Source organism: Tyto alba, unplaced genomic scaffold (assembly GCF_018691265.1).
Source record: "Tyto alba isolate M040663 unplaced genomic scaffold, T.alba_DEE_v4.0 Super-Scaffold_12, whole genome shotgun sequence".
NCBI classification, from domain to species: Eukaryota; Metazoa; Chordata; class Aves; order Strigiformes; family Tytonidae; genus Tyto; species Tyto alba.
Genome location: NW_024881274.1, coordinates 3,846,550 through 3,872,184, shown reverse-complemented (window position 1 = coordinate 3,872,184; position 25,635 = coordinate 3,846,550). Strand labels below are relative to the sequence as shown.

Here is a 25,635-nt window from a genome sequence, read left to right as displayed (position 1 = left end):
GGAGGGTGTATTTCTGTACAGATGTTCTAAACTTTACACCATATAGTTTTAAAAACAAAGTTTTTAATCTCATGCAGCCAGAATGAATTTTTTTTTACCACCTGAGCTCTCTGCAGCTAACTCTAAGAAAATGGAAAATGAATACTGGATGAGATAATTTGCATGGTGGCCATGCTGCACTAGTACACAACAGGTTTTCTCACCGCTTCCTAGGATATTAGATTTAACACTACAGACAGGGGATTACAAGTGCTGTGAAATCAGGAAATAAGTTTCCGCTTCAGGAGTTCAGTGTGTTGAGTTCCTTTAGCATTCCTTAATAGAGATGTTTCTTTGGGGGGGGTGGGGGTGGGGGGTGGGGATTTAGTTTTTAAAAATAGCACCAATTTACTATTTTAGTCTGGTTTAAATATTGTGCTAGTAAAAGATGCCAGATTAATTGTTCCCAGGCACTCCCTGCATCTCCTACTGTCACACGAAGTTTGTGCAAAGCTGGAATTTAAACCCAAACATGCCCATTAGCCCAGAGTCTTAACCTGGACCAACCATTTTACAGGCTGATGAGAAGCAGAAACACACACCTTCCTCCCAGCCTTACCAGTGGTGTTTTACACCTCAAGCAGCCACGCACTCCTGTCAAGGAAAAAAACCGCTATGATCTATTTACTGTCTGGCTCTCCTGATAAAAGTACCAGTTCCTATCATTTGTGGTCCTGTATTTTGTGATCAGAGGAAAAAGATGACAGATGGACATCAATCACATGCAAGCCAATAGTTTTTTGGTCAAAGAGCAGGCTTGTATTTAATTTGGCAGCTTAGGAAGCAAACAAAAGACTCTGGAAACTACTTCTCTTCCCTTGGGAAAAGTCCCTACACATGAAATCCGTGAATACCCCACAGTCAGGGTTGGTTAGTTATTCCTCTTAATGATGATTAACTCTGATACTGTAACAGGAAAACCAGTGTCTTAACGGGAACATCCCTTCTTACTGTACCCTCTGAACCACGGAAGATCATTTAACAATTCCTTACATGGTCAAAAAAATTTCCTGTGACTTAAACCAATCCACAAGTAATTTTATAGAGATGAACAAACTCTGTGGAAGCAAATATTTTTCAAGTGGTTTATAGCAACAAAGACACCAGCCCAAGACCCAGGTCCCAGCACAGACTCCCAGGCTCTGCTCAGTTTCCCCACCCTGAGCAGGGCTCCGGCTCAGCTTCCCATAAACAAACACGTTCAGACTTCAGGTGTAATGCTTTCCCAAACCCTTCCGCCCCAGTAAGTGCTCTGCTCCTGAAAATACTCGCATGTGAACAAGTTTGGTCACAGTCAAGCACATCTGCACTTCCTCTGGAAGCCCAGGATGGAGGAGCAGGCTCCAGAGCACCTCCAAGCATCCCTGTAACCCATCTCAGCACCCAGTGTGACAACACCCCTGGCAGCTCCATGGGTGCTGGGCTTACCATCTGGGAATGACAGGACAGGATGAATACACGAGTCCAGTTGGGAGAGGCGCTCCAGCAAAGGGGCATCATACTGGATTTCCAGAGTTGTCGAGCTGCGAGTGCCACAGAGGGCACATGAGGGGTTCACATCACAGCTACATCGCGCCAGGCTGTTACGATGGACCTGGAAAGGGGACAGAGAAAAGTGTCAACGTGTCTAAGGGCTCTCTTCATACCTTCCCCTTTGACAGCTCATGAAAAACATCCTAAAGGCTGCGTTTGGTCTGTTGTTTTTTCTTGTTGTTTTGTTGTTGTTGTTTTTGTTTTGGCTTGTTTTTGTTTTGTTTTGTTGTTTGTTGTTTTTTTTTTTTTTTTTAATATACCTTGTATAAAACCTGTTGATTCGGTCTGGATTCATAGAAGGACACTTTCACTTTGCATAAACACAACTGAAAACCACTACCCACCAGCAAAGGCAGCTTAACATCTACTAAATATGACTAAAAGTGTTTAATTTTATCTAGGTTGAAACCTCACTTATAAAAAACACGAGGCAGCACAATTCAGTTATCAGAGAGGAAAAAAAGCCTTTTTGAGTTCAGATGGGTCAGAGAGCCATCACTATATGCCAAGAGCTGACACGTACAGGAACATCTTTACAGAGTGAATAAGGGTGTTTTTCAACCTTGTTTCCTAAGCCAGAACAGACTTTCAATTCCCATATTTATAGACTTTATATAAACTTCATTTATATAAAACCACTGTAAGCAGATGCAGAACAATGTAAATCCCATACAGAGAAAGTACAATGATTCCCTGTCAAAATGGAAGGATGTCTCAAACTAGATTCTTGAGGAATTCTAGTATCACTCAAATAATTTCCATTAATGACTTGAATGATGGAAAAGATAATATCCTTAAGCTTTAGCAAATAACTAGAACTGGGAAGGGCTGCCAGTACCTTCAAGGAAAGAGCTGGAAATTATCTAAAATAAATAAAATGTGATTCACCAGGGGCAAAGGCAACAAGCAGATGCTTCAGTGACCAGTGAAGAGGAGGAAGAGGTAACTGAGCAGTAGTTCTGCCCAGAGGATCTGGTGGTTGTTATGGATCAGAAAATGAGCATGAATCAGCAGTGTCGTACCATTACGGAGAATTAACACCCCACAGGACTTTATAAACCAGATGGCTGTGCAAGATGCACGAAGTAATCCTGCCACTCTGCTTGGCATTGCTATAGTGAACTGGAGAGCTGCACCCAGTTTGGGGCACGTATTTCAAGAAATGTGTGCACCAAACAGAGAGGAAAACAACAAAAAAATTACAAGATTAAAAAAAAAAAAAAAATCCCATGTGCAAAACCAGAAAGACCCATGGCATGTTTAGTGTCGAAGTGACCACGTTAAGAATTACCACATCAACTTTCACACTTTGGGAAGAGCTTCTGAAGCGATGAGGGGAGCTGACCAGTTTACAACCAGGACTTGGACTACTGGACTGAAGTCACTAGAGTTTAAATGGCAGCCATGGCAGCCTATGTTAGAAAGTTCGGTTTGTTTGGTTTTGCTGCCTGAAAAACAAGACTAGCCAAGCACTCCAGTAGCTTGCCTAAGGAGGTTTAGACAAACCGTCTGGCATAGCAGGAGGATAAAGCAGTCTGCTCTGCAGCACGGGGAAACCTTCCCGCCCTGTTTCCAACCCAGTGCAGGCTACAGACCCACTCAACCTTTAAGTCACTTTTCTTCCTTACAGGACATCTCCTAACTTAAAAATTTCAAGTGGTGATGCCTTCAGATTTTGTAAAACAGCAGGCACAGTTATGGATGATCTCTACTGAAACAGTGAACCGGTTTCGATTCTGGCTGTAATTTCTGGTCACAGCAATTCACAACAACTTGGTGCTAGATGGGAGAGCGCAGTCAACTGGACATGGTATTTCTGGACCATGACCTAGCCGTCACTCAGCTTTCTCTCAAATAACTGTAGAAGTCCACACAAATCCTCTGTTATCTGCCACATCTTCCGTCCTTTGGAACTGCTCTTCTTCATTTCTGAATATCAAATCTATTTTATGAATATAGTCAAAAACTAACACAAAATTAAATGATGCTTCTTCAAACACTGAGTGCGCAAGTCAGCATCACCTATGGGATAGTTTATAAACTTCCAAGTCACTGAAGATCTTGCAAGCAGTCACTGCAGAGGTCTACCAGAAATACCCCAGATAAAACTGCAAATGAGTAATCAGTTAAAGCTAATTCAGCTGAGCAAGAATCTGTTTTGCTCAGGAAAATGCTGCTTTTTGAGCTTCTCTTTAAAGCTCTAGCACCCACAGAGTGAAAACCCCCGAACTCTTGTGGTAAAGAGTTTGACTTGAAATACTGACTCAAAGGTAAGTGGATTTTTGCCATCTAAGGTTCTGCAATCATGAGAGCTGCGTGCACAAAAAGAGTCCTTATTCCCTCAATTTCTAACTATCCATCTTTCAACGAACAGTTTATGGCATTTCTAAGAGAAATTAAAAAGAATGAAGTATGGCCTCCCCTTGTACAGCAAATAAACTATTTCCACTGAACTGAATTCTGCATAAGGGCAAGGGAAGATTATGTGGGGAGGAGTATAAAACTAAAAAAATAAATGAAACCAAGACCCAGAACAGAGTCACGACTTTCAGTGATTTCCAAATGTAAGCAGCGGAAGCGAGCACGATCACCTCGGCAGGCCTTTTGCAAGGCAGCCCACAGATGCCTGGCCAAGCCACTGTAGTTTTCCCTTGAGCAAGTAGCAGCGAGTTCCTAAGGCTGTGTTAATTCCTGTGCTCAGAGTTAAGGTTTCCTGATACTTGACTTCTCAGAGCTTTTCGACTGCCCAAACTGTGCCACGTTGAACTACCTGGCCTGAGGTTCACCTCAGCCTGGCTGGTTTTATAAAAGAAAACCCACATCAGAGTTCAGCATCTCCCCCCTTCCCGTGACAGCCAATAAAAGCCTTCAACAAATCAGAAGCTTCTTTTTTTTCTCCTTTATTTCTCTGACAGCATTTGAAGCCCCACTGTCCTCCTCTTCCTCCCCATTTTCCTCCCCCTCTTTAATAGTCACAAACATTCTCAGAGCAGGGAGACCTCTTCATGTAATAAGCAAAAGCACACTGGACCAATGCATCAGTACCTCACTAGGCTCCCTGGTGCGGAGCTTTAGCTATATACTGCATCAAAAAAACAAACAGCACTAACCTTTTTGGAAAGGGGCATAATGCTGCTAGGTCGAACAAGCCGTCGCTTCTTACAGCTCAATACTGGGCGAGTGCGAGCTGCTACACACGTTCCATCCGAAGATGAAGAAACCATGTTCAGTCGTTGCTTTTTATGCAAGAGCTCCTCAGCTTCCTGGCCATCTCCCTGAGCATGTTCTGCCAGGCCAGGCTGAAGGCTGCTCAGGAAGAGAGGAGTGAGAAAGATACTGTTAGTCATTCAACCATCCCATGTTACCCAGCAGTACCAGCCAGGTTCACAGTTCAGACCTTAACAAACACTCAGCATTGCAGTTGCACGAGGCAGTAGCTTTTACTAAGCCAACTCAAATTTTTGCTTTTAATCTGGTCACCTTCCACACCCTGAAGCTTTGACAAAATACCCTTGGAAGTTCTCAACAAAAAACAGCATTTAAAGTCGGACACATAGCAAGACCAAAAGTCACTCTAGACCAGAACAGCTTTAAACCAGAACTCAGCTTTCCCCAGAATTACAGTTCAGGCCATCTTAAGAGAACAGGTTCTCATGAGTCTAAATGCCAGAGAGCACAAGACAGAGAATACATACTTTTCTAGAAAAAAATATTTAACCTCAAGATAAACTTGATTCTGATTAATATTTGAGAACGATACCTGTAACAACTCTCAGCAGTGGTACCAGAGTGGTGCAATGTTAACATTAACCTTTTTTGTTTTAGATACAAAGGACTTTCCTGTCCACACGCAGTAACCTTGCCCTACCACGGCACCAATACACCATGCCACCTACCAACCAGCGCAGCTCCGCATCTACAGAACCTTTTCATGTATATTTTACAAGTGTTTCATTTCTAAAAATGCAAAACATTAAAGCCCTGTGGTCTAAGGCTCTGCAGTTCAAAGGCTGCAGGCGTATAAAGGGCTCTGTTACAGCCTGCAGTGTTTCAGCTGTAACAATGAGTTCGCTGATCGGTGCTTTCTACGCTTGCTCACACCGCACCCGTGCAGCATCCCGCCCTCCTCAAGGCACTAAGCAAGCGCAGCGGTGCTGGCAGTGCTTCTCTAGCCACTCTCAGACCTTCGAAGCACCATGTGTTCAAGGCTTTTCAAGTGGTTCCACCCTGAAATCATCCTGTAGCATGAGAATGTCTTTCCCTCGGTTTTCGTTTTCCCACTTAATGACTTTCTCAACAAAAACAGCCTGGAGAAACAAAGAATTTTGAAAATCTTACTCCCCAAATCAACAGGATTTGGGTTCCTCAGTATCTCCAGAAAAGTGGGCCAGTTGCTACAGATACTTCTGCAAAACAATTGCAAGAGGGCCACTAGTACCTTTGAATCATACAATTTGCAAGTGTATTAAAAATACCCATAAAGAAACAGTTTTGAACATGCTCACTGCATGGTTGCCTGCAGGGCTTACTCATGTAAACACAGCTCAGTTTAATACCATTTTCAGAAAAACAATGCAACAGAAACCTCAAGCAAGCAATGCCCTCCAAAATGTTTCCAAGCATGATCTACTACCATACTTTTTTCAAAAACAAATAAGTGGTCTGCCATTTATACCATTACCAACCCAGTTAATACCAACCAGCATGTTACAGGCTGTTTTCCAACAGGACTTTGTCACAATCATAAAAATCTAACTCTTCTCATATTATGCAAGCAGCTTACGTGTTAATAACTCCATTGACAGGTCTTGGTGCTCCACAGGGCTTGGTGGGGTGGGATTCAGGAATATTTGCAGCAGAAACGCCCAAGTTCTCTGGTGGCTGGGATCCAGAAACACTCTAAGGAAGGATAAGAAAGATCATAAATTAATATTAAAAGCTTCTTAAGTAGCCACAACTTTCTTACTCCCTGTTTCTAGTTGAGAATTCTGTACTGTAGCCACAGGTTTCCACATAAGACTTCAAAGCAAGGGTTCAGAAGTCACTATGTGAACAGAAGACCAGAGACATAAGGACTTGTTAGGGAGCACTCTGGTAAGAGGATGGATACACGACAGTGCTTTCAAGGCAAGAACCAAAGGACTTCAGTTCCCCTCGGGCAAGCACTAAGGAGCATGAAAGGCTGAGGTCTTTAAGGAGATTCTATCATTTTGTCTCAATAGTGCAAACAAGTTCATAACCACCTGTAAACCTCGCAGGCGTCTTCTGAAGTTTGATGTTGTGCTCTGAGCCACACGGCTGCAAGCTCTTGTTTAAGCACTTTGGGGGAAAATGGGATGAGGGAGAGGAGAACAGACTTGCAAAATTGAATTTGCATTTTAACTAAATACCTGTGCAAACACGGTCCAAATAGCACTTTAAAAAGTATTTTAAATGAGTATGCACACAAGCTGTGGTTTTTGGGTATAAGCAAGCCAACTCTATAAAGCTAAAACTGCCTGATAAACACAAAGCTGGAAACATCTTTTTGGCAGGGGAAAGTAAGTAAAAACTAAGCTAAAGACAGGGCTCCCCAATCCCTTCTGCCTCAGGCCTGAAATACAAACCCCTTGCTCTGCAGTGAGCAGCAGTTACTGTGTGGCTGCAGCACAGAACGCTGCACATCTCCCACTGCTCTGAGTGGCCTCAACACGGGCCGGGGGGGGGACACACGGACTGTCACCACAGCTTCCAAGGACACACTGGCTTTGTACCCCCTGCCAGTGACATTCCTGCTCTCCACCCCCGCAGGTACTGGTGGTCCAGCACATTCATATCCCTGGCACGCATCATCCCCACTCTCATCCCTTGCAGCCCCTTCTTTTTGTTTTCAGACATGCTCCTCCTCCTGCCCGTGGTTAAACTCGATTTCTTCCTTTGTGCAGCACTTCCTACACTCACTGCCAATGTCTCTCTAGCTGGGTTTCCCCCTTTGCGCATGCAAGGGCGGTGGTGCAGTTCAAGTACTAATAAAAAAGACAAAAGAAAAGGTCTGCCTTATCTATGCAGATGGACAGCCCGCCCCCCACCCCGCTGATCACATACTCCATCTCAAAAGCATCAGTATTGCATTGATTAAAATCTGCCCTGCAATCACTCCCCCAACGCAGTGAACAACTAGACCCAGGCTATGGTGGTGCTGGACTAACGGTTTCCAGACCTGACTCACTAAGGGAAGAGCAATTTCTAACAACACAGACAACTTCTGCCTGTTGCCCGTTTGAGGAACTTTGGTGAGTTTTCTACACATCTGCTAAAAAAAGAGACAGGATCAGATTGGTAGGCTCGTTTCTGACACTCAGTCTGAGCACACAGATGTAGATGCAAGATGAGATGGCACCAGAAGTGTTACGCAAGCACAACGCAGCACCCTGGCGAGGTGAAGTCAGTGCAGGAGCTGCACGTTTTCCCTCTGGTTTCCAGAGGCTTGGCAAGGCTGAGCCTTCACATGACACCTCCGCCGGAGGCACCCACGGTTCAGGAGGGCGGGTACACATGACTCATAAGCTCTTTTGAAATAGGGTATTTATTTTCTTCTCCAGAAAGGGTCTTAAAGGAGGAACCTCTTCTCCAAGAGCAGTCTCTGGCTCAGTGGTTCAAGACAGGAAGAGAGAGTGACCCCTCTGCTTCCTGCAGAGGAGCTGGAAAGCCTTAATCCAAAGTCTATTTATCAGAAAGAGCCCAGGCCCACCTTATCACCCTGAAGAGGGGTGTACCCTAACAAGGCTTTGACACCAGCAACAGGGGAACGAGCAGGACTGCAAGAGCTGACATCTCCAGCGTTCAGAGCAGAGGCAGATCTCTTGCCCCAGCTCCTCCTGGATGCACCTCCCAGCGCCGTGCCTTCCTCTGGGGCTGGCTGGGCTGACACGGTGGGATCCAGAAGAGTCTTCGTCACAGCAGGAGCACGTCGATGCTCCAGACTGAGCTCTTCTCTGTGTTTTGGGTATGCCCGGGGTCTGGAAGTCCAGGTCTTTAGGATGTCTGGGATTCCTAGCCCGGGGACATCAAAGGTTCAGCTTTAGCACATCTGCTTGTTGCACAGGAAACCAGGAGCCTGCAGACTACCAGGGGCTCTCATAGCAGCAAAGAAGCTGTGTGCTGGCAGGTTGTCATGACCCAACACCAGAAACGTCCCCTGTATGTCCAAAAAACCCAAACAGGTTCAGACCTTCACCTATTACTAGATACAAACCCCTAACGCAGAGAAAAGCCTTACCAGGAAACTCCACTGGTATCTTTTCTCATTTACTATTAAAAATTTTAAGTGCACCCCCTTGCTAGACTAGCAATATAAGCAATGAACCAACATCAACAGCCGAGCTATTTATTTAGGGCTTTGTGTTATTCCAATCTTCAGGCAAAAATATTTATTCACATCTTGAGCTTCCAGTTCCCAACAGACATTCCCAGGCCTTCTCTGCAAAGCCCTTCCCTCTACTGACAATACGATTTTCTCCCAGGGATTATCAGCCGCATCCCACATATCACGCCGATGCCCAAGGACACGTATCCTGCGTTCGCTCTGGCCAAGGGAGGTACCCATGAGTAGATGAGATCTAAAGAGGAGCAGGGGGATGAGAGAGGATGGATTCCTCTCCTTATTCCACGCTGCATGCCTGCCTCTTTCTCTGACAGTTTAGGGGGTGGGGGAGGAAGGCAAAAAAAATGCCTAATTCTAAGCAGCCCAAAGAGTGCCAAAATGATAAGCACCTCTCCAGCAGAGGCCCAAGAGATATCCTTCCAGTAAGTGTCCTAACGTAACAGGAATGGGCTCTGGGCTAATTTCTGGCTCAGAGCAGATCAAGGCTCTGACTCAACACCCCACCCTTACGGAGCAAGTCTAATTAAGCACAAACCCTCCAGCAGCAGGGTGTAGGAGCCGGGTGCCTGGAGGCAGCGTTTCTGGTGGCTGACACCTCCAGCACTGCTGCAGAGAAGCTGTCGGCATGGAGTGATGTGAGCGTCCACCAGCAGCCACGTGTGGAAGGGCAATAAAAAGTCCTTTTCAGGAGGAGTGACCCTCCAAGATGGCAAGCATGGCTGCAGGAGTAGCCACAAGAAGGTGCTAAGTAGGAACATGCAGCCTGCTTTACACCGAAAAATGTTGTTCTTCGCTGCGCTCTGTATCTATTATTTGTGTCACTGTTAACTCCAAAACTTGCAAGAGATCGGACCTCCATCGCGTGAGCACTGCAGTAATGAAAGTCTCTGTCTGAAGAGCTCATCCCCAAGTGAAAGGGATGAGAAAAGGGACAATGCAGGAAATGAGTAAACACAGCAACAGTGAGATGGCTGTGAGCAGCAAAACCAGATGGCACCGGTCAAGCAAGCATTTGCTTTTCCATACATTGGAAATCTACAGACATTTTTTTATTCTATACCTATAGAGATGACGTCTAAGACAATCTAAAACAGGACAACATGATGATTTTGTAAGTATACGGAAAATGTTTAGGTACAAAGTCAGGTGGGACACGGTCCTTTCATCTGCAGATTCCCAGGTTGAAAATACAGTCATGTTAGATAAACATTCTGATTCAAACAGATAAGGAAGAAAATATTCTTCCTATCACTGTTAAATTTGACCATTTATCTCTGTTACCAGCCTGTCACTTACAGATTAGCTCCCAAATAACAGCCAATTCATCAGCACAGGAGCATGCTATTTCTGAAGCGAATCGGAGCACGCTGTCACGGCGCTTGTTTATTATTCTCCAAGTGCTTTTTGGGTTAAAGATGAAAAGGCGGGGGGGCACACGACAGACGGACATCACTGTTCAAAACCAGACGCTGCGTAATGCTTGTGATTCAATCACGATCTGTAGCAGCCCCTGTCAGCCTGGCTCTCCAGCCTCCCGTCGCTCCTCCAGCGTGGCTCTGTTTTCATCTGAAGCACCATCCACTATTTCAGTTGTGAGCAAAACCTGTTCCAAACTACACAGCAGGTTTGGGCTCAGCTAACCTGCTAATTAAAGACTTAAATTCCAAACACATATCTGAAAGCCAGTGTCGAGTGAGGAGACATTTTATTACAATCACTTGTAATAATCCCTTTGTGGTCCGGTGCTAATAAAAAATTTCACAGTATTTCATATTATCATTCAGTATCAGGGAAGCTGACAAAGTCTTGGCAGTGATAGGAGAAAACACTTGAAGTACAATTTTACGGTCACTTCTAGTTAAGTTTATCTGTATCAACTACACTGAATATTGGTCTATGAAACTCAAGCACTCCCATTGCAGTGAAGCGCCATTTCTCCCCAAACGTGGCATTAGGACAAAAAAGCAGGAGCGCTGCAGCTTGGTAGAGGGAATTTGAGCCATACAGGGACCACCCTTCTTCTAGTACTACACCACAACTTCAAAATCCTCCATTTTAATACGTCGCTGTGTCCCACAGGATCAAAAGTAATCACAGCCAGGCTGAACAGTACGATCAAGCCTTTAGTCTGTGGCCTACATTTCTGCATTAAATAATAAATACCTGGCACTCCGTGTAGTTTCCAGTGCATCTCACCAAAATCATTAGCTCCCTTTCCAAGGGGTAACACTCGAGCAGATATTAATAGTTACATCTTTAGCAGCCTTTGCTAATTGTGCTGCTCTCAGTTTGAGGTACTTTTTTGCTAGAGGGAAAGGATTAGTTAGGATTTTTAAGCTTCACAAAATGCTAATGCATATTACAAAGGTACCCCGAGGAACTCCATCCTAAAAGGTGTTTAAATCCTACCATTTATTGACCCCTAAATAATTTGTGAGGGGGCAAGCTACACAGACCAACAGATCAGCAAATCCCGCGTGAAGTGCCACAGAGAGGTGCTTCTGCAGGAGGCCAGTGCCATGTCAGACGCGTGATTTGAGCCTCTCTTCACCACCACAGCTTGAAGGATGAACCTTCCCTACCCAAAATTCACGAACATGAAGTATCTGGACCCAGTCACTTCTGCTGCTGGCACTTACCAGCCGGTCAGCCCCAGGCTCCAGCTTAACTTCAGCACTAACAGGACGGGACGCATCATCTACTGCAGGATCAGGGGGTGATGCTTCACCAAGAACTACCAGCCCCTGGAAGAGAGGGAAGGGAACAGGAATTAACTGCAGGTCCTTCGGTCTCAGCAGGGAAACTGCGCATCTATCGTCCCCCAGAAACTACAACCACTGCTCAGCAAGGCTTGCATTCCCACCGCATTTTTCAGACACGATGCCAAACCGAATCCCCTGCTGCCTGGATTTTCCTGACATCTAAGCTGAACTTGGAGGGGGAAGGACAGTAGCTGAAGCCAGATCACATGCCTTCAGCCCATTAATAGTAGACAGTTAGCTCCCTCTCGGGCAAAACTGCTGAAACGCTGCTGCTGTCCTGCTTCCCACCCTTTCCCCTCCCCTCCCGCACGCGAGGAGGTTCAGCGAGCTGCATGCCAGCAAAACCAAAGAGAACATTTTGCTGTAGCGCAGAGCAGGAAACGACTGCTTTCATAGTACAAAGTGGAACTCGCCACCACAGCCAAGCAAACAATTTTGAGTGGGTGCCAAAAATCTACAGTCAAACTTGTTACTCTGAGCAGATTTTTTTCAAAGAAGTGATATTCACAAAATTCAATAAGGAAAGAAAAACACTGATAAACAAGCCATTGCTATAAATCTAGCGGGACAAAGCACACTGGCAGAGCACTGTTTTATCATGCTTAACATATGTTGTCCTGTTTGTGTTTTACTCTAAGTGAAGCTTACTCTAAAGGCACAACTGCTTTCTCTCTGAACAACACAAAGCAAAATAAAATAATTATAACTATGCATATATTGAGCTACATTATGACAAAGCAGACTAAAACGCGCAAGGGATTAGAGAGTTGGTGGAACCCACAGGTCATGAATTCAGTCCAGGACAAAGACAAGCCAGAACAAGTTTGCATTTGGTCAAACAAGGAACTATGGAAAGGGCTGCTCAGATTAAGAACAGGCAGATCAGTCATCTGAAAACAATTTTGGAGGTTGCACGGCGTGTCACAAGAAAGCGAGCCTGGAAGGGAACCTGGACACGTTATCTGGAGAGAGGAGAGAGCTACAAGAGTTTCCTCAACGTCCACAAAGTCAAATCTTACATGACCAATGCCACAGCACGTGGCTGTGGAAGTTGCTCGTAAGGCTGATCTTATGCTTTGATACAATCTTGTGTACAACACATCCGTGGCTTTCCAGAAAGACAGTGGTAGCCCATAGCTCAGAGACACTTTATTTAAAAACAGTTCATAAACTAAATATAACTGTACGTGGCCTCTGACCAGCAATGAGGAAGTAGCCAGCTTCTAGAATAAACATCATGACTATTTTCTAGAGTTTTCTGACATCCTGGAAGGATGTTTAGCGGATGAGAGAGGCTGGAAGTCTAAACTCAAATACTGCTGTGCTTTTCCTCCATTCTTGAAAGATCTCTCTCTGAAAGCAACCCAGCACATTTCACCACTGCTTCTAGAAACAGGCTCAGGCATTCTTCAGCAAGCTGGTCAGTCATCTCCAGATGTCAGGTATAGGAGACAGCGGACATGAAAAAGGGAGAAACTGGGACTGAATGCAAAATTGGAACCAAGGAAACTGCTTCCCCTTTGATACTCTGGAAAGCACTTGGGCTTCTCATTTGCTCAGTGAGAGAAGAAGATTGGGAAGCATGGGCATGAAGAACAGAAACAGCCACCAAGAACTTCAGTTAAAGGAAGAGGATGAAGGGAGCTGCTCCCTGCCTTCTCAGGAAGGAACAGCAATTAATTCTATATAATGTGTGTATTTATTTAGAATTATCTCACTTTACTGGCGACTGAAACAGAGACAACATCTAACACAGCCTTCCCTGTGACAGATTTGGTTTCCATGCCCTCATATAGAAGCTGACCTGCCTGAACCTACCATGCACGCCTGTCGTCCTCTCCTAGCCCAGGGGACAGCCTCTACGGACCTACAGACCTGCAGGTTGGATGACATCTTCCTGCTGAGGGCTTGTCCTCTCCGCTTGGCTTCTAAGAGTTCTAAACCTCCATTATTTATACACTTCTGAATAATAGAGAGGAATTAGAAGGGCAACATCAAATTTCCAACTCTTTCAGGAAAGGGAAAGGAGCAATGCATCTGAATTATTCCAACGTTACACAATACTTGCTTTTTACCATCATTCTCCAAAACAAAATAAAAAGGAAGGCCCCCTCCAATATTTATGGGCAGGTTTGCTGCTTCTTTATTTCTATTTTTATCACTAATTATGGCATCAATGAGAAGTGATTCACACAGTGCTCAGATAGGGACAGATAGAGATAGATCTCAGGCGTCCCACAGTCCTGTAATAGCCAGCAGCTTCTGCCAAGGGACTAATGGGTGAGGAAGAGGACCAACACACATTAAGACACATCAGAAAGATGGGCTACAGAGAAACAGCCCTGCAGAAGGACAGCAGCATCTTTTATTGTGCCCTAAGCCTGACATACCACTGCAGACACAGGAAACTCATGTGAGAGCTGCAAATTCTTCCAGCAAGAGGCTCCCCCTAACTCCCATCACACCCTTCCATCACGCGTTTCTCTTGACTCAGCAGCTCTGACCAGAGCACAGCCCTCCCCACGGGACAGGCTACACACAGATCAGGCCAAAAGCTCGAAGGGAACACAGCAAACCCATCTCGGAACAAGTCGAACCCGGATCTGCAGAGGTGATGTGCAAAATAACCCCGTCTTAAAGGAGGTTCGGTCACTGTATTTCAACCAAGTCTGCTACTGCACAGAATTCCCGCAGAAGCCTTCATCTTAATTTACCTCTTATTCCATCTAAGAGTGAAACTCGTAAGAGACACTGGGAGAAAAAAATGCTGTTTGTTTCTTTCCAAACCTGGAGCATCTGCCACCCACATGTGCAGGGAGGTGCAAAGACTCTGCGTGGGGGGGGACCAGCACGGTGCCACACCCCGTCTCAAAAAGGCCCAACAAAGCACATTTGTGAAAAGAAACAAAACCACCTTATTACCTTCATGGACATGCAGCCCCTTAAACTAACTGTACTTGCTCTTCAAAACCAACACAAAGTCAAAAGGCACAACATTTAAGCACCAGAGAACACAGTACTTTAACACTAACTTTGAACACATGCTCACTGATTTGTTGTTTTCTTCCACATCTCACCAGGCTCAGACTGAGCTGATCCAAACGTGCTGAAAACACAATTACTGCTAAGACACACAGGCAGCAGTGTGCCTTCAAAACAGAAGGTCATTTTCAACTGCCTGGTCCTTCTCTTGCTTTGATTTGACAAAGCAATGCATCTTCCTTGAAGGGTATATACTGGGATGTAAACCTTAACATAGAAAGGTAATTAACCTAAAAAAAGAATAAAATAGCATAACAACTTTGAATTCCTGCAGCAGCTACATTTTAACCTCCTCATGGCCAAATAAGCCAGAGTTAAGTTATGTTGATAAAAAAACCCCACGTCTCCAAGTTCTTTAATTGTTGTCCTCATACAATCTGAAGCCAAGTTCATTCCAACCAGACTCCTGTAATACTGAAACATGCGCTCACTTCTCTAGTCTCCTATACTTGTGCCAAGCTGCTTTTATGAATCTTACACTGAGTTTTTTCACTGATGAAAACAGAACATGTTTTACAAGGCATCCCTGAGCTCAGTGACACCAAGACAACGACAGTTGGGTGCACGCGGAGATTTCCACCAAGTCCTATCAGAAAGGTGGGGTATTTGATACTCGCTTTCTTGTTCAGGCAGAACAGCCACTACCAAATTTGCAACATCTGAACTCTTCTGCCACTGGTAAGTGGCATGCTTTATCTTCAATTCATGTATCAGGTTATCATAGCTGAGGAGTTTTTGTTTGAACAAATGAAAAAAAGATGACATCCTGTTTTCTGAAACCTCAGATGTACTTTTCAACTTTGACACAGTATCGTGATGTTCTCCTTTCAGACCTAGAGACTGCAACCTTATATAAAAACATATGGGATGCTTGCAATCATTATCAGGCCATTTCCCAAGTCTGTCAGGTTGTCATCCTCTGGTAAAAGCACTGAAACTTCCATTTCATTAGATGAGTTTTCTCATTTCTTCTATTACCTAACTTTTAGCATATATTTAGCTATTTTGTATTTTATCCTTAGAAATTGTCTTGCATGATTGGCTTAAGACAAAAGGAAGACGATTCTTTCTGAAACTGGTTCACTGCTTTGACATACAGTCCGCTTCCCAGAAGCCTTTTTTGCTCTAATCTTGGTAATGCATTCTGTTCAGCAAGCCGTGCTCTTCCACCTAGTCATTTATAACCCTCACTCACTCAATTAGCCTGTTTTTCTACATAGCTGCATAAAAGTCCAGTCTTCTCCCCTGCCTGTGCTTTCTACCTGCCTGGAAGCCTTTCTCCCTGCCACCCCCAGAGCACCACACATCTTGGGAAAAGCATTTGCTGGACTCTGAATTCCTGAGGACCTGTAAGTTGATGCAATACCGTGAGCCTTCTTGCCACAAACTCCAGACATGCCTTCCTCCAAGGCCCGACATTTAGACGTGCATGCCTGAACAAGTCTCGATAACAATTCCTTCCTCATCCCTTCTCTGCTCTCCCCCATTCTCCCACCATCTGAGAGCATGGCTGAAAAAAATAATTCCTTCCACAAAGAAAGGTCAGCACCTAGAAAGCAGTCCCTTTTTTATGATACAGACTCAATTTTAAGCCTGTACTATGTGATAGCATCTGAAGCTAACTTCCTCCACAGTCTCCTCCCTTCCCCAGTAACTCTCAAACTGTTCCTTATCCTCATCTTCAGCTACTCCCAAAAAGAAAGAACAGGAAAGTTTTTTTAGAAGAAAAATCAGATAAAAAAGAGAAAGGCTCGAACAATTGGGAACAGCAACATGCATGCAAAAGCAACAGTTTTGTTCAGTACCCGAAGACTGACTTTAAAGTAAGGTATTGCTCTCTTCATGTTATCATAATGAATCAGGGAAAAGAATTACACTCAGCCCATGCCAAATAGCATTACAATTAGTCACAACTGTGCAATATTCTTTTTGAGAGATGCAGGGAGAAAAAAAGCATCAGACACTGCATATGCACTCCCTGCTGCATCAGGAGAGAGTGCCATTAGGAGGCAGACAAAGCAAAATGACACATCTCGTCTCCAAACGCACTCCTGGTCCTCACCTTATTGGCTCTAATCTGCTTGTAAATGTCTGTTTGCTGCCGGATTCGGTATTCCAGGTCCGAGACGTGGGCTTGGAGCCAATTCCAGCGGCTGACGATGGCTGCACGGTCTGCTGCCCATCTCCACTCTGCCCTCCGCCTCCTGGAAAAACAGAGAGGGGAAGGGAGGATTATTTTGAGTGTGATTTTAATTATACAGTCCACAAAAAAACCTAGCAGAACTGACAGATAGATCAAAAGCTACACACTGAATGGCATGACTGATACCATCTAGCCACCGCTAATAATTACCAGCCGAACTACAGACGTGCTATACAAGCCATGCCTCCGCAGAGCAATATTAAAACAACTTTTGGTACCCAGTGATTGAAGTCCTGCCTATGCAAGCGTTAAGATTTTATTCCATGCTTAGCTGAACCAGCAGCTCCAGTCCTACCTGGCCACATCTGCCAGATCCACTTTTCCAAGTCTTGGAGAAAAACAAACCCATTTGCCCTCCCTTCCTGGACTTCTCCTCTTAAAAAAAAAAAAAAAAAAAATTACCTCTGTCATCAGTCTCAAAATACGCTTGAACACCAGCACATACCACATGGCCACAATTAAAACTCAGCGGCAAGTTTCACAATGCACCATCATTCAGTTTTAAGAGTAACCACTGTCTGGAGATGAGCAACAGCCTTGCACAAGCTGCTCCCCCTGCAACAAGGTGTTGCAAAGGAAAGCGCGCAACAGTAAACTTGATTTCTGCATCTGATGGCTTGACTGAGCAAACAAAGAAGCCAGGAAAAAACATCAGAAAATTACCAAGTGACCGACTCTTCTTGATCTCCGGGGCTCAGAGGCGCAATGTGAGAGAAGCTGAGTGCATGTGGGCACACAGGGGAACCCACGCAGTTTGTAACTCTTGACTGATTTCCTACCTCCTTTATCTCTGCTGCGAACACAAAGTACGGTTCTGCAGGAGCATAAACATGCTTTCACTAGTGCATGGGCTACACCATTCCATTTTATGGTCGATTGTTACAAAAACACCCTTACTCTCTACTACCACACTCCAGGGCAGAAAGGAACACAAAGACTGCAAGGCATTTATAAATCCATGGCTCCACTCTCCTACATTAAAAGCCCTAATATTATGAAAATATACCCGAAGCATCCTGATTCTGGTGGATAAATATTAAGACTACCCATAAAAGAAGAAAAACACAACATGATGCAAAAACAAAGTGAGAGCAGAAAGTGCACACACAAATCCAGTGTCACTGTACAAAGCCTTTGCCACATCTGGATGTTTGGCAATTAAGAAATTAATCACAAAATAATTCCCTTTGCCCAACTCCCCCTCCTTCTGTAGCATTTTGGAACCCAGAGAGAGCACATGGGGCAGAGGAGCCACAGCAACGTCCAGATTTTTCTTCCAAAATCTAACCAAACCGTCTGCTGCTGAGATTAAACTGTTTCAAAACTGAAACCAGCCACTATACCAGAAGCAGCACATGGTAAATGAGATTTACTACTGAAGCACCCCCAGCTGCAGAGATGGTAAGCAACAGCAAAAAAACAAGTTCTTAGAAGAATTTACACCTCCTATGCATCTGCCCTTATTTAGGCGTACCGCTACCAAAAAAAAAAAAAGAGGCGCACCGGGGTTATTATATTATTACAAGTTTCAAACCAAGTAAAAGAAGTACCCTGAAAAGGAGGAGTTGGTTCCTTCAAACTGCAAATGAAACCCACAAATTTAGAGTAAGACACATTCTTCATATTCTTTCTGGACCTCCTGGTTGCGTGGGCGACGTTGCTTCAGTTCCAATTTAAACGAGGCCAGACTTCCACCAAAACGGGCAATTGTATCCGCTGCCTACAGTCTTCCCAGACCTCTCCAAGACCATTTTCAAAGCACTTTTAGAAGCTTAAGCACTTCTCCCTGGAATAGCAGTTGCCAACATCACTCCAGCATCACCCGATCACACGGCTCTAATCCAGATCTCCGGTCCAGTCGGACTTTACTCTGGTCCAAGAAGGGTAACGCCTTGCAAGCTTTATGGTCCCTCCTCCCCACAAGGGATCTCCAGTCTGAGCCTAAATGGCACAAAATCCCCTCCGTGACACCGGAGGGTAGAAAAGCAGTGTTTGGGAAGCAGGACTCCCTTATCTCACAGAGATGTTTCTCTGAGCATTGCTGGAAAAGCGGCGCGGTGCTGACTCCATCACCTGCAAGATTGACAGTGTTTTCATGTCATAGTTTCCCACAAGACTTTCCAGAACATGTTATTTCTCTGCCAGCCAAGTTTCTGTGAAATTCTACCATACTCTCATTTCAGAAGTTAAGAATAATTTTACTGGAGAAGAGTTCATCTTTTTTTATAGCTTAAAACCAGAAAAGATCTCTGCAATGGCTGTGTCTGCTTTCACAGCATCTTCAGCATCTGTGGATGCAACAGACTATCTGGGCCCCTAGGAAGTACAGGGCAGATCTCAGCAGGCTTCAGTTGGCTCTCTGGGGATCCACGTAGTAATGGGAATTGTTTTTAGAAATATCAAATGCTGCTGAGAGCACATCCAAACTGCCAGCTCCCCTGCTTGTCTCTGCAACATTATAAAAGCACCTATGCCTGCTGGAATGACACTGGCCTGTTCCATTAAAGAAATCTCATTCTTTTGCTCAGATTACACAGAAATTGAGATTAAATATAAAAAACACCCTACACCCATTTAGATTCCTAAGTGACATGGCAGTGTAAGCACCAGCAGACTTGCTCTTCACCTTAAAATCAGGACACATCCTACCCCAGAAAAACTCACTGGATTTAAACCAAAAATAAACCAAGAAAGTGAAACACAGTAATGTATACTTCACCCTCTGACACCCTGCGGCATAGGTGGAGGAGGGGAAGATACATAATGATGGCTCAGCCACACTTTCCAAAACAGTATTGAGTGTAGTGTGGTGCTCTATATTTAGAATTAAGCCTTTTTCAGAGCCTGTTCAATTACACCCTTTGCTGTGATGTGTTGTCAGCAATGTATATGTGTTTTCCTCATGTATATCAGCTTTCGGATAACAAGCTATATAGCTTCTTTAGCTTTAATTCTATACAAATATTTTGCAAGAACGATTATTTTCTTTACTAGCACTAGAGAGTAGCAACCACACACAAAATACAGCATCTGAAGTCACTGCAGTCACCTGAAACCTCTAACAGACATGCCACTCTGGGGGGAGGGAAACCCACTTCCTTTCTTTCTAAACATTAGACATTTTAACATGATAATTAATAGAAGAGTTTATTCCACTTTCCCGAAACAGGGTTTGGATTGAGCTGAACAAGAAGACTGAAGAGATGGCCAGACGTCTGCTGAGAGCGGTGTTGCCGCAAGCGGGCTGCACCGCCCGTCTTGAGAGTGGTCTTGTGTTTCGGGAGGCAAAGCTGGCAGGGGAAGTAATGTCAGCAGCAGCAAAGCAGTTAAATCCTGCATCCTCCGAGGGAAACCGTTCATCACGCTGCTGCACGGGTGTGCTCTGTGGGATTGCAAGTGTTTATACAACAAAATAGGCTACGGAGGATGGCACGGGACAGCCCCTCCAGCTGGGGCAGGAGGGTAAACTCATGAAACAGCACAGAAGATTAATTATTTAGAAGCCTGATCCTTTTTTTTTAAAAAAAAAAAAAACAAAACAACAACAACAACAAAAACAACTATTTCAGAGATAGACTCATTCCCCTTCTGCAGGCAGCTGTGTGCGCAGGAGAGCGGCCTCAGCAGATGAGGCACCAGGAGCGACGGTCGCCCCTGGCCGGCACTCGGCTTGACCGACAAGGACAGCATCCTGCAAACTTCAGCACACGGTGCTTATCGTAAATAGCGCGTGTGTGCAGAATTAGCAGCCTTACAGCTCCTTGTGTGGAGGGAACCCGCCCGTGTCCGGAAGGTGCCCAACAGGGCCAGGACGCTGGGATGGAGGAGGAGGAACAAGTGGAGAGCCGAGCCAAACTCACCCGCAGGGTTCTAAGTACCACGGGAGGCTGTGGGGCTTCACGGGAAGGGGGCGAGGGAAGAACAGGATCCCTCTCGCCATCTGTGGCAAAAGACCTCAAATCCCACCCTTTGTAGCTGTAGTCTCAAATCAGTGCTGGGCTCCCAAATGTGCCGTACCTTGCCCTCCTCTCCAGCAGGAACGCACAGCTTTTAGGAAACTGCAGGAAGAAACTGTGTCGACATGACAAATTCTCAGAGGTAAACACTTCTTCCTAAAAAATAGCAGTTAGTTTCATGTGAGTGCAGAAGGACAGCAGGCTGGAAATAAATCCTGGCTTACATCAGCCCAAGTCCTTGGGATGGGCTCCAATTCTTCCCTAAGCAAAAAACAGGCAACTGTGGGTTAAAATTAGTTATCCTAAATGGCGCAGTCAACTCCAGAAAACAAACCCCACCAGCCAGGTGCTCCTGCCAGGCAGCAGTGTCCCCGTTTTGGAGGCGGAAGAGCCAGGGGGACAGAAAGGTGAGTCGGTCCCAGTGGGCCGGTGAGCTGCCAAGGGCAGGGCAGGGCAGCCAGCCCCGCGCACCGCAGAGCCTGGCTTCAGCTACTGCAGAAAGGGGTGTGTGCTCTCGTTTTATTTATTTATTTTTTTAATAAGCAATATAAATACAGCCATGCCAATGAACACGGCAACACCTCAGTCGATGCACTTCCATCGGTACAGCCTGTGCTAGACCCAGTTCAGTCACCTCAGCAGTCGTGGTGCTGTAAAAGCTCCATATAGATAAACCTTCCCTAAGACAACCTCCACCTATGATACATGCTCAAACAAAGCCTACATATAAAAATCAAGTCCAAGTTGTCCACAAAGCACTTCGAGGTGAAGATGCACACGGATCTTTCCACTTCCAAGGAACGGCACACCCGTGCCCTCCTCCCACGAGCAGGTTTTACATATTGCCTTAGAGGAAATTCAGGCCCATCGGAGCTCCCTGCTGCTGACTGGTTTTGTACTAGCAAGTCTCACAAGACACACGTCCAGAAGAAGCAAAATGAACCTCAGAGAAGCTGTGTTGCCTCCTTCCACCACGCAACCGGTGGTGAGAAGCCCTTGCCAGCCATCAGTCCATCTTGCTTTCTGCTGAGTCCATGCAGCTGAACACCAGAGGGGCGGACAGAGATGACACCAACAAACTGAGGGCATTAGTGATCAGCAGAATTATTTTTCACCAGGAGATTGCCCTACTAAAGGCCCAGCTGCAAAGTGAACAGAGCAGATCCACCACCTGCTGCTAAACCATCCCAATAATGACATGGAACAGCACAGAAAAATGAAGTTAAAAGATTTCAGATTGGAAAGTTACAGGCTGAAGAGGAACTACATATCAGAACCATTTCTAGGAGTCAGCAGTAATGAATGAGAAGCAGCCACCAGGGTCTGGAGTGAGATTGTTTCTGCCACCCAGAGCACTTCAGCAAACCCAAATCATCTTGATGTTAAATGAAGAATAACAGGTCGTGCTGGAAGAAAAAGAGTCGACGCCAGGAAGAGAGAGAAATATGACACACAGAAATACTGAAAAACTTTTCACACAGCCAAGCACAGCCTGCGTGGTGAAACAGCAACAGGAGAGATTCACCATGAACCAGAAAATGCTTTCAGCAACAAAGTGGGAGCCCGTGGTGGGCTGCCCGGCTCTGCTGCACCACAGCCACCCTGCCTGCGTGCCGGGCAGGGGAGCCGGCACACCCCGGGGCATGCAGCAGGTCTGAAAGTCCTCGGCCCCCCTGACACCACCAGCCTCTCCCTTCCAGCACAGATACAGATTAATGCTGCAACACGAGGCAATAAGCTGCAGCTTTACAGGCACTTCCCATATGGTTCCCCTCCTCCACTATTTACTGGCATATACCCAGGGGCTTTTCTGTCCCCTGAAATGCAGCCACCTACCAATGCAGAGGCCACTCTATATTTACTCTCCCTCTTCCTACACAGCTATTCGATGGAAGAAATCACCAAAGATCACCAGGTCCAGTTCAAAGCCCCAGATTCTGAGACCTTCTCCCAATAGACACACAACCTCAGCCTCTCAGCCTCTCTCACCTGCTAGAGGCAAGCTGGAAAGGTGTTAGCTGATTTAACATAGGAGGCTCACCACGGCATTAGGACAGACCCCAAGAGGTACAGTATAGGACATCTGAATAAGACAAGTATCTGTCCACCAAATGAAGCGTCAAGTACTGGGAATCAGGAGATGCTTGCCAGATGACCCACAACTGAGGCTCCACTTTGACAATCCTGAATGTTCCACGCTGTGGGGAGAAGGATTTAGTCTCTAACACCCAGCCGAGACACGGCTGGGTCAACATTTCACTATCCGAGGCAGAAGGGAGGGAGTAGAAATTGTAAAACCATGTCCCACGGAGCTTCCTCTGCCAGACTGCCTGCACGGAGCTGGGTCTTCATGGAGGTCTCTATCCTGATCCACTTTTGTGCTATATGGCCAAGTTTTCCTTTTCTTGGGTTGTCTGATCACACCCCCCACAATGACTTAGCTAGAGTCCCACCCCAGCACACCACATCCTTTCCCACCAAAGGCATGGCCCACACTGAAAACCTGGGATTGTTCTGGAGTCCCTGTCCACGTTCGTCCCTTCTGGGTCTACCAGGATTCAGAGCTGGCAGGGGGTTTGTCAAAAAAGCAGGCTGTGTGCTACTGGTTTGCCGTGAACTGCTCTTAACATCCCAGCTGGTTGGCTCTGGACTGGTAACAACCTGCTTCTGGCCACATATGGCCCTTCACACACTTGTTCTCCTCCCAAGGAACCAAGGAGGAATACACGTGCGAGATCTCATCATGAGTTACACGCATTGCTCTGACTGCACCAGGCAATGTGCAGGAAGCCACAGCCTCATCCTGAATTTTGATTTTGCTCCAAAATCTCTGCACAAGCTGCCTTCCTCTTCCCAGCTCTGTACTCAACTCTGCATCCCACCACTGCCAAAATGCTCAGAAAGCTGCCCAAGCACTTGATGCAATTCACTGTTCTTAACTAGAAGAGGGATCTTGCTGCCAGCTACAGCAAAGGAAAACGGGGCACACCAGAACTAAGTTCCCATTTCCACCTGGGATCTTCAGCAGGTACGAAACCTGCCAACAAACCACAAAAGTGGTTTCAAATATGACAGTTTATGACATTCAGCTGTCAACTGTATTAAAGGGCAAATCACCCATATTAATTCTGCGTGCTTTCCTTGCATTACCTACCACAAGGCAGCAGCCTCAGGGCAAAGTTTAGTAGTGCGAATGCAATGCAATGCTTCGTGTCCATACTGGTGCTCTGCCTACTCCTGAACAACAGGTAAACGCCAAGAGAAATCTCATGGTTAAATCAACTCCTGTCGATTCACCAGAGACGGAAAAATATTAGCATTAAAACAGGGTTTAAAAAAGTTCCCCATTCCCTCTCTCTGCTTATCTTTTGAGGGGCTCAAATGCCAGTACTGAAAATAATGTGAAATTCTGGGACTCTTGCTGTTAACAGTCCACGCCAGGGACAGCATTACCAACACTTACACACCCTGGAAACCCAGGACATGCCCAAGTGAAAAAGGCCTGTGCTCTGCTCACATACACAATTCTGACAACAGAAATCTAAGTGTCATCCCCCAAGCACTACACAAATGCAACTTGTCCCAATTGCTCTCATGATCTTTAACTGTGCCTCACTAAAGAAGAACAAGATACGCACCCGATTCAGCTGCTATTTCCCAGTTTCCTCCAGTCCCCATATATTCTTCATTTCTCAGACTACCAAGCTTTCATACTTTTTTTTTTTTTTAAAAAAGACCAGTGCAAAATCAGATCTATGGGTGGAGCAAGAGTTAAACTCTGCCAAATACACTTGCATGACAACTCCATGTGAGGAAGAGAAAACCCCACAAGCGCTCAAGAACAATCTCATTAGCTGATCATAACATTTCTGCCTGTGAAGAAGCCAAAGTGAACAATTTGTTCAGCTGAACACCCGCCCCCACCCTGTGGACAGAAACATCAGCTTCTGAAGGGCTCTTCTATTCACAGCATGTGCTCGGCACTAATCTAAATCTAGTTCAAACCTCAACTCAGTTCATTCATTCCTGTATTGAGAAAAAACGAAGACCTCTAGAGGCTGGGAGTAAAGAGTTATTTCCACTGCATCTCACTGAAAAACTCCCACTGCTCGGGAGAAATTTGTGAACACAAATCCTAAGGCATTTTGCTGCTGAGTGAGGCTAAGCAAGGATGCCAGCCTTCTGCCCAAGAGAGAGGGCAGCACTGGCCAGCAGCCAGCAACCCCGGGGCCATGCATAATTTGCATTCAAATAAGAGCAGATCACAACTGCCCTCCTTTTTGATGATGAGGAACCATCCAAACGACTCCACGGCCACAGCATGCAATGCTTTGTCTACAGAGCAACCATCACTCCGATCAGGATATGAAAGGTTTGTTTTGGCATCTCTAGTTCATTTCTATTAAAAAGGAGTAAAAAGGAGGGGGGGGAAAAAAAAAAAAAAAAAAAGAAAAGAAGAAAAAAAATTGGCCCAGACCAGCCATTAAAAGATGCCTGAACTCCTGCATAGAAATTATGGCAGGATGAGACCACACAGCCTGTGGCAACTGCACACAGCAGAATCCAAATTTCTAATACCCCCAGTTGCAGAAATGGTGTCCAGCCCATGGCTCAACACCAGTACGGAGCTGTGGGTCCCCGCAGCCCCCCAACCCCAGGTGATGCTCCATACTGGAGGTAATATCTTTCGTTCTCCAATGCCTTTGCCCCAGGCTATTCACTCAAGGCAGTTTCTCT

At 45.4% G+C, this 25,635-nt stretch overlaps 1 protein-coding gene across 5 annotated transcripts in view; it reads right to left on the bottom strand.

The window, feature by feature from the left end:
- KANSL1 (KAT8 regulatory NSL complex subunit 1) overlaps nt 1-25,635 on the bottom strand; it is a 101,985-nt gene that overhangs the window by 13,873 nt on the left and 62,477 nt on the right. For 4 of the 5 annotated variants that reach the window (XM_032996680.2, XM_032996681.2, XM_032996683.2 and 1 more), the window contains 5 exons: nt 16,802-16,943; nt 11,575-11,679; nt 6,356-6,471; nt 4,683-4,878; nt 1,468-1,633 (listed from right to left, as the gene is read on the bottom strand). In XM_032996680.2, the coding sequence (XP_032852571.2) occupies nt 1,468-1,633; nt 4,683-4,878; nt 6,356-6,471; nt 11,575-11,679; nt 16,802-16,943 (725 nt within the window). The remainder of the gene's footprint in view (nt 1-1,467; nt 1,634-4,682; nt 4,879-6,355; nt 6,472-11,574; nt 11,680-16,801; nt 16,944-25,635) is intronic. The other variant, XM_032996682.2, reaches the window with a different exon arrangement.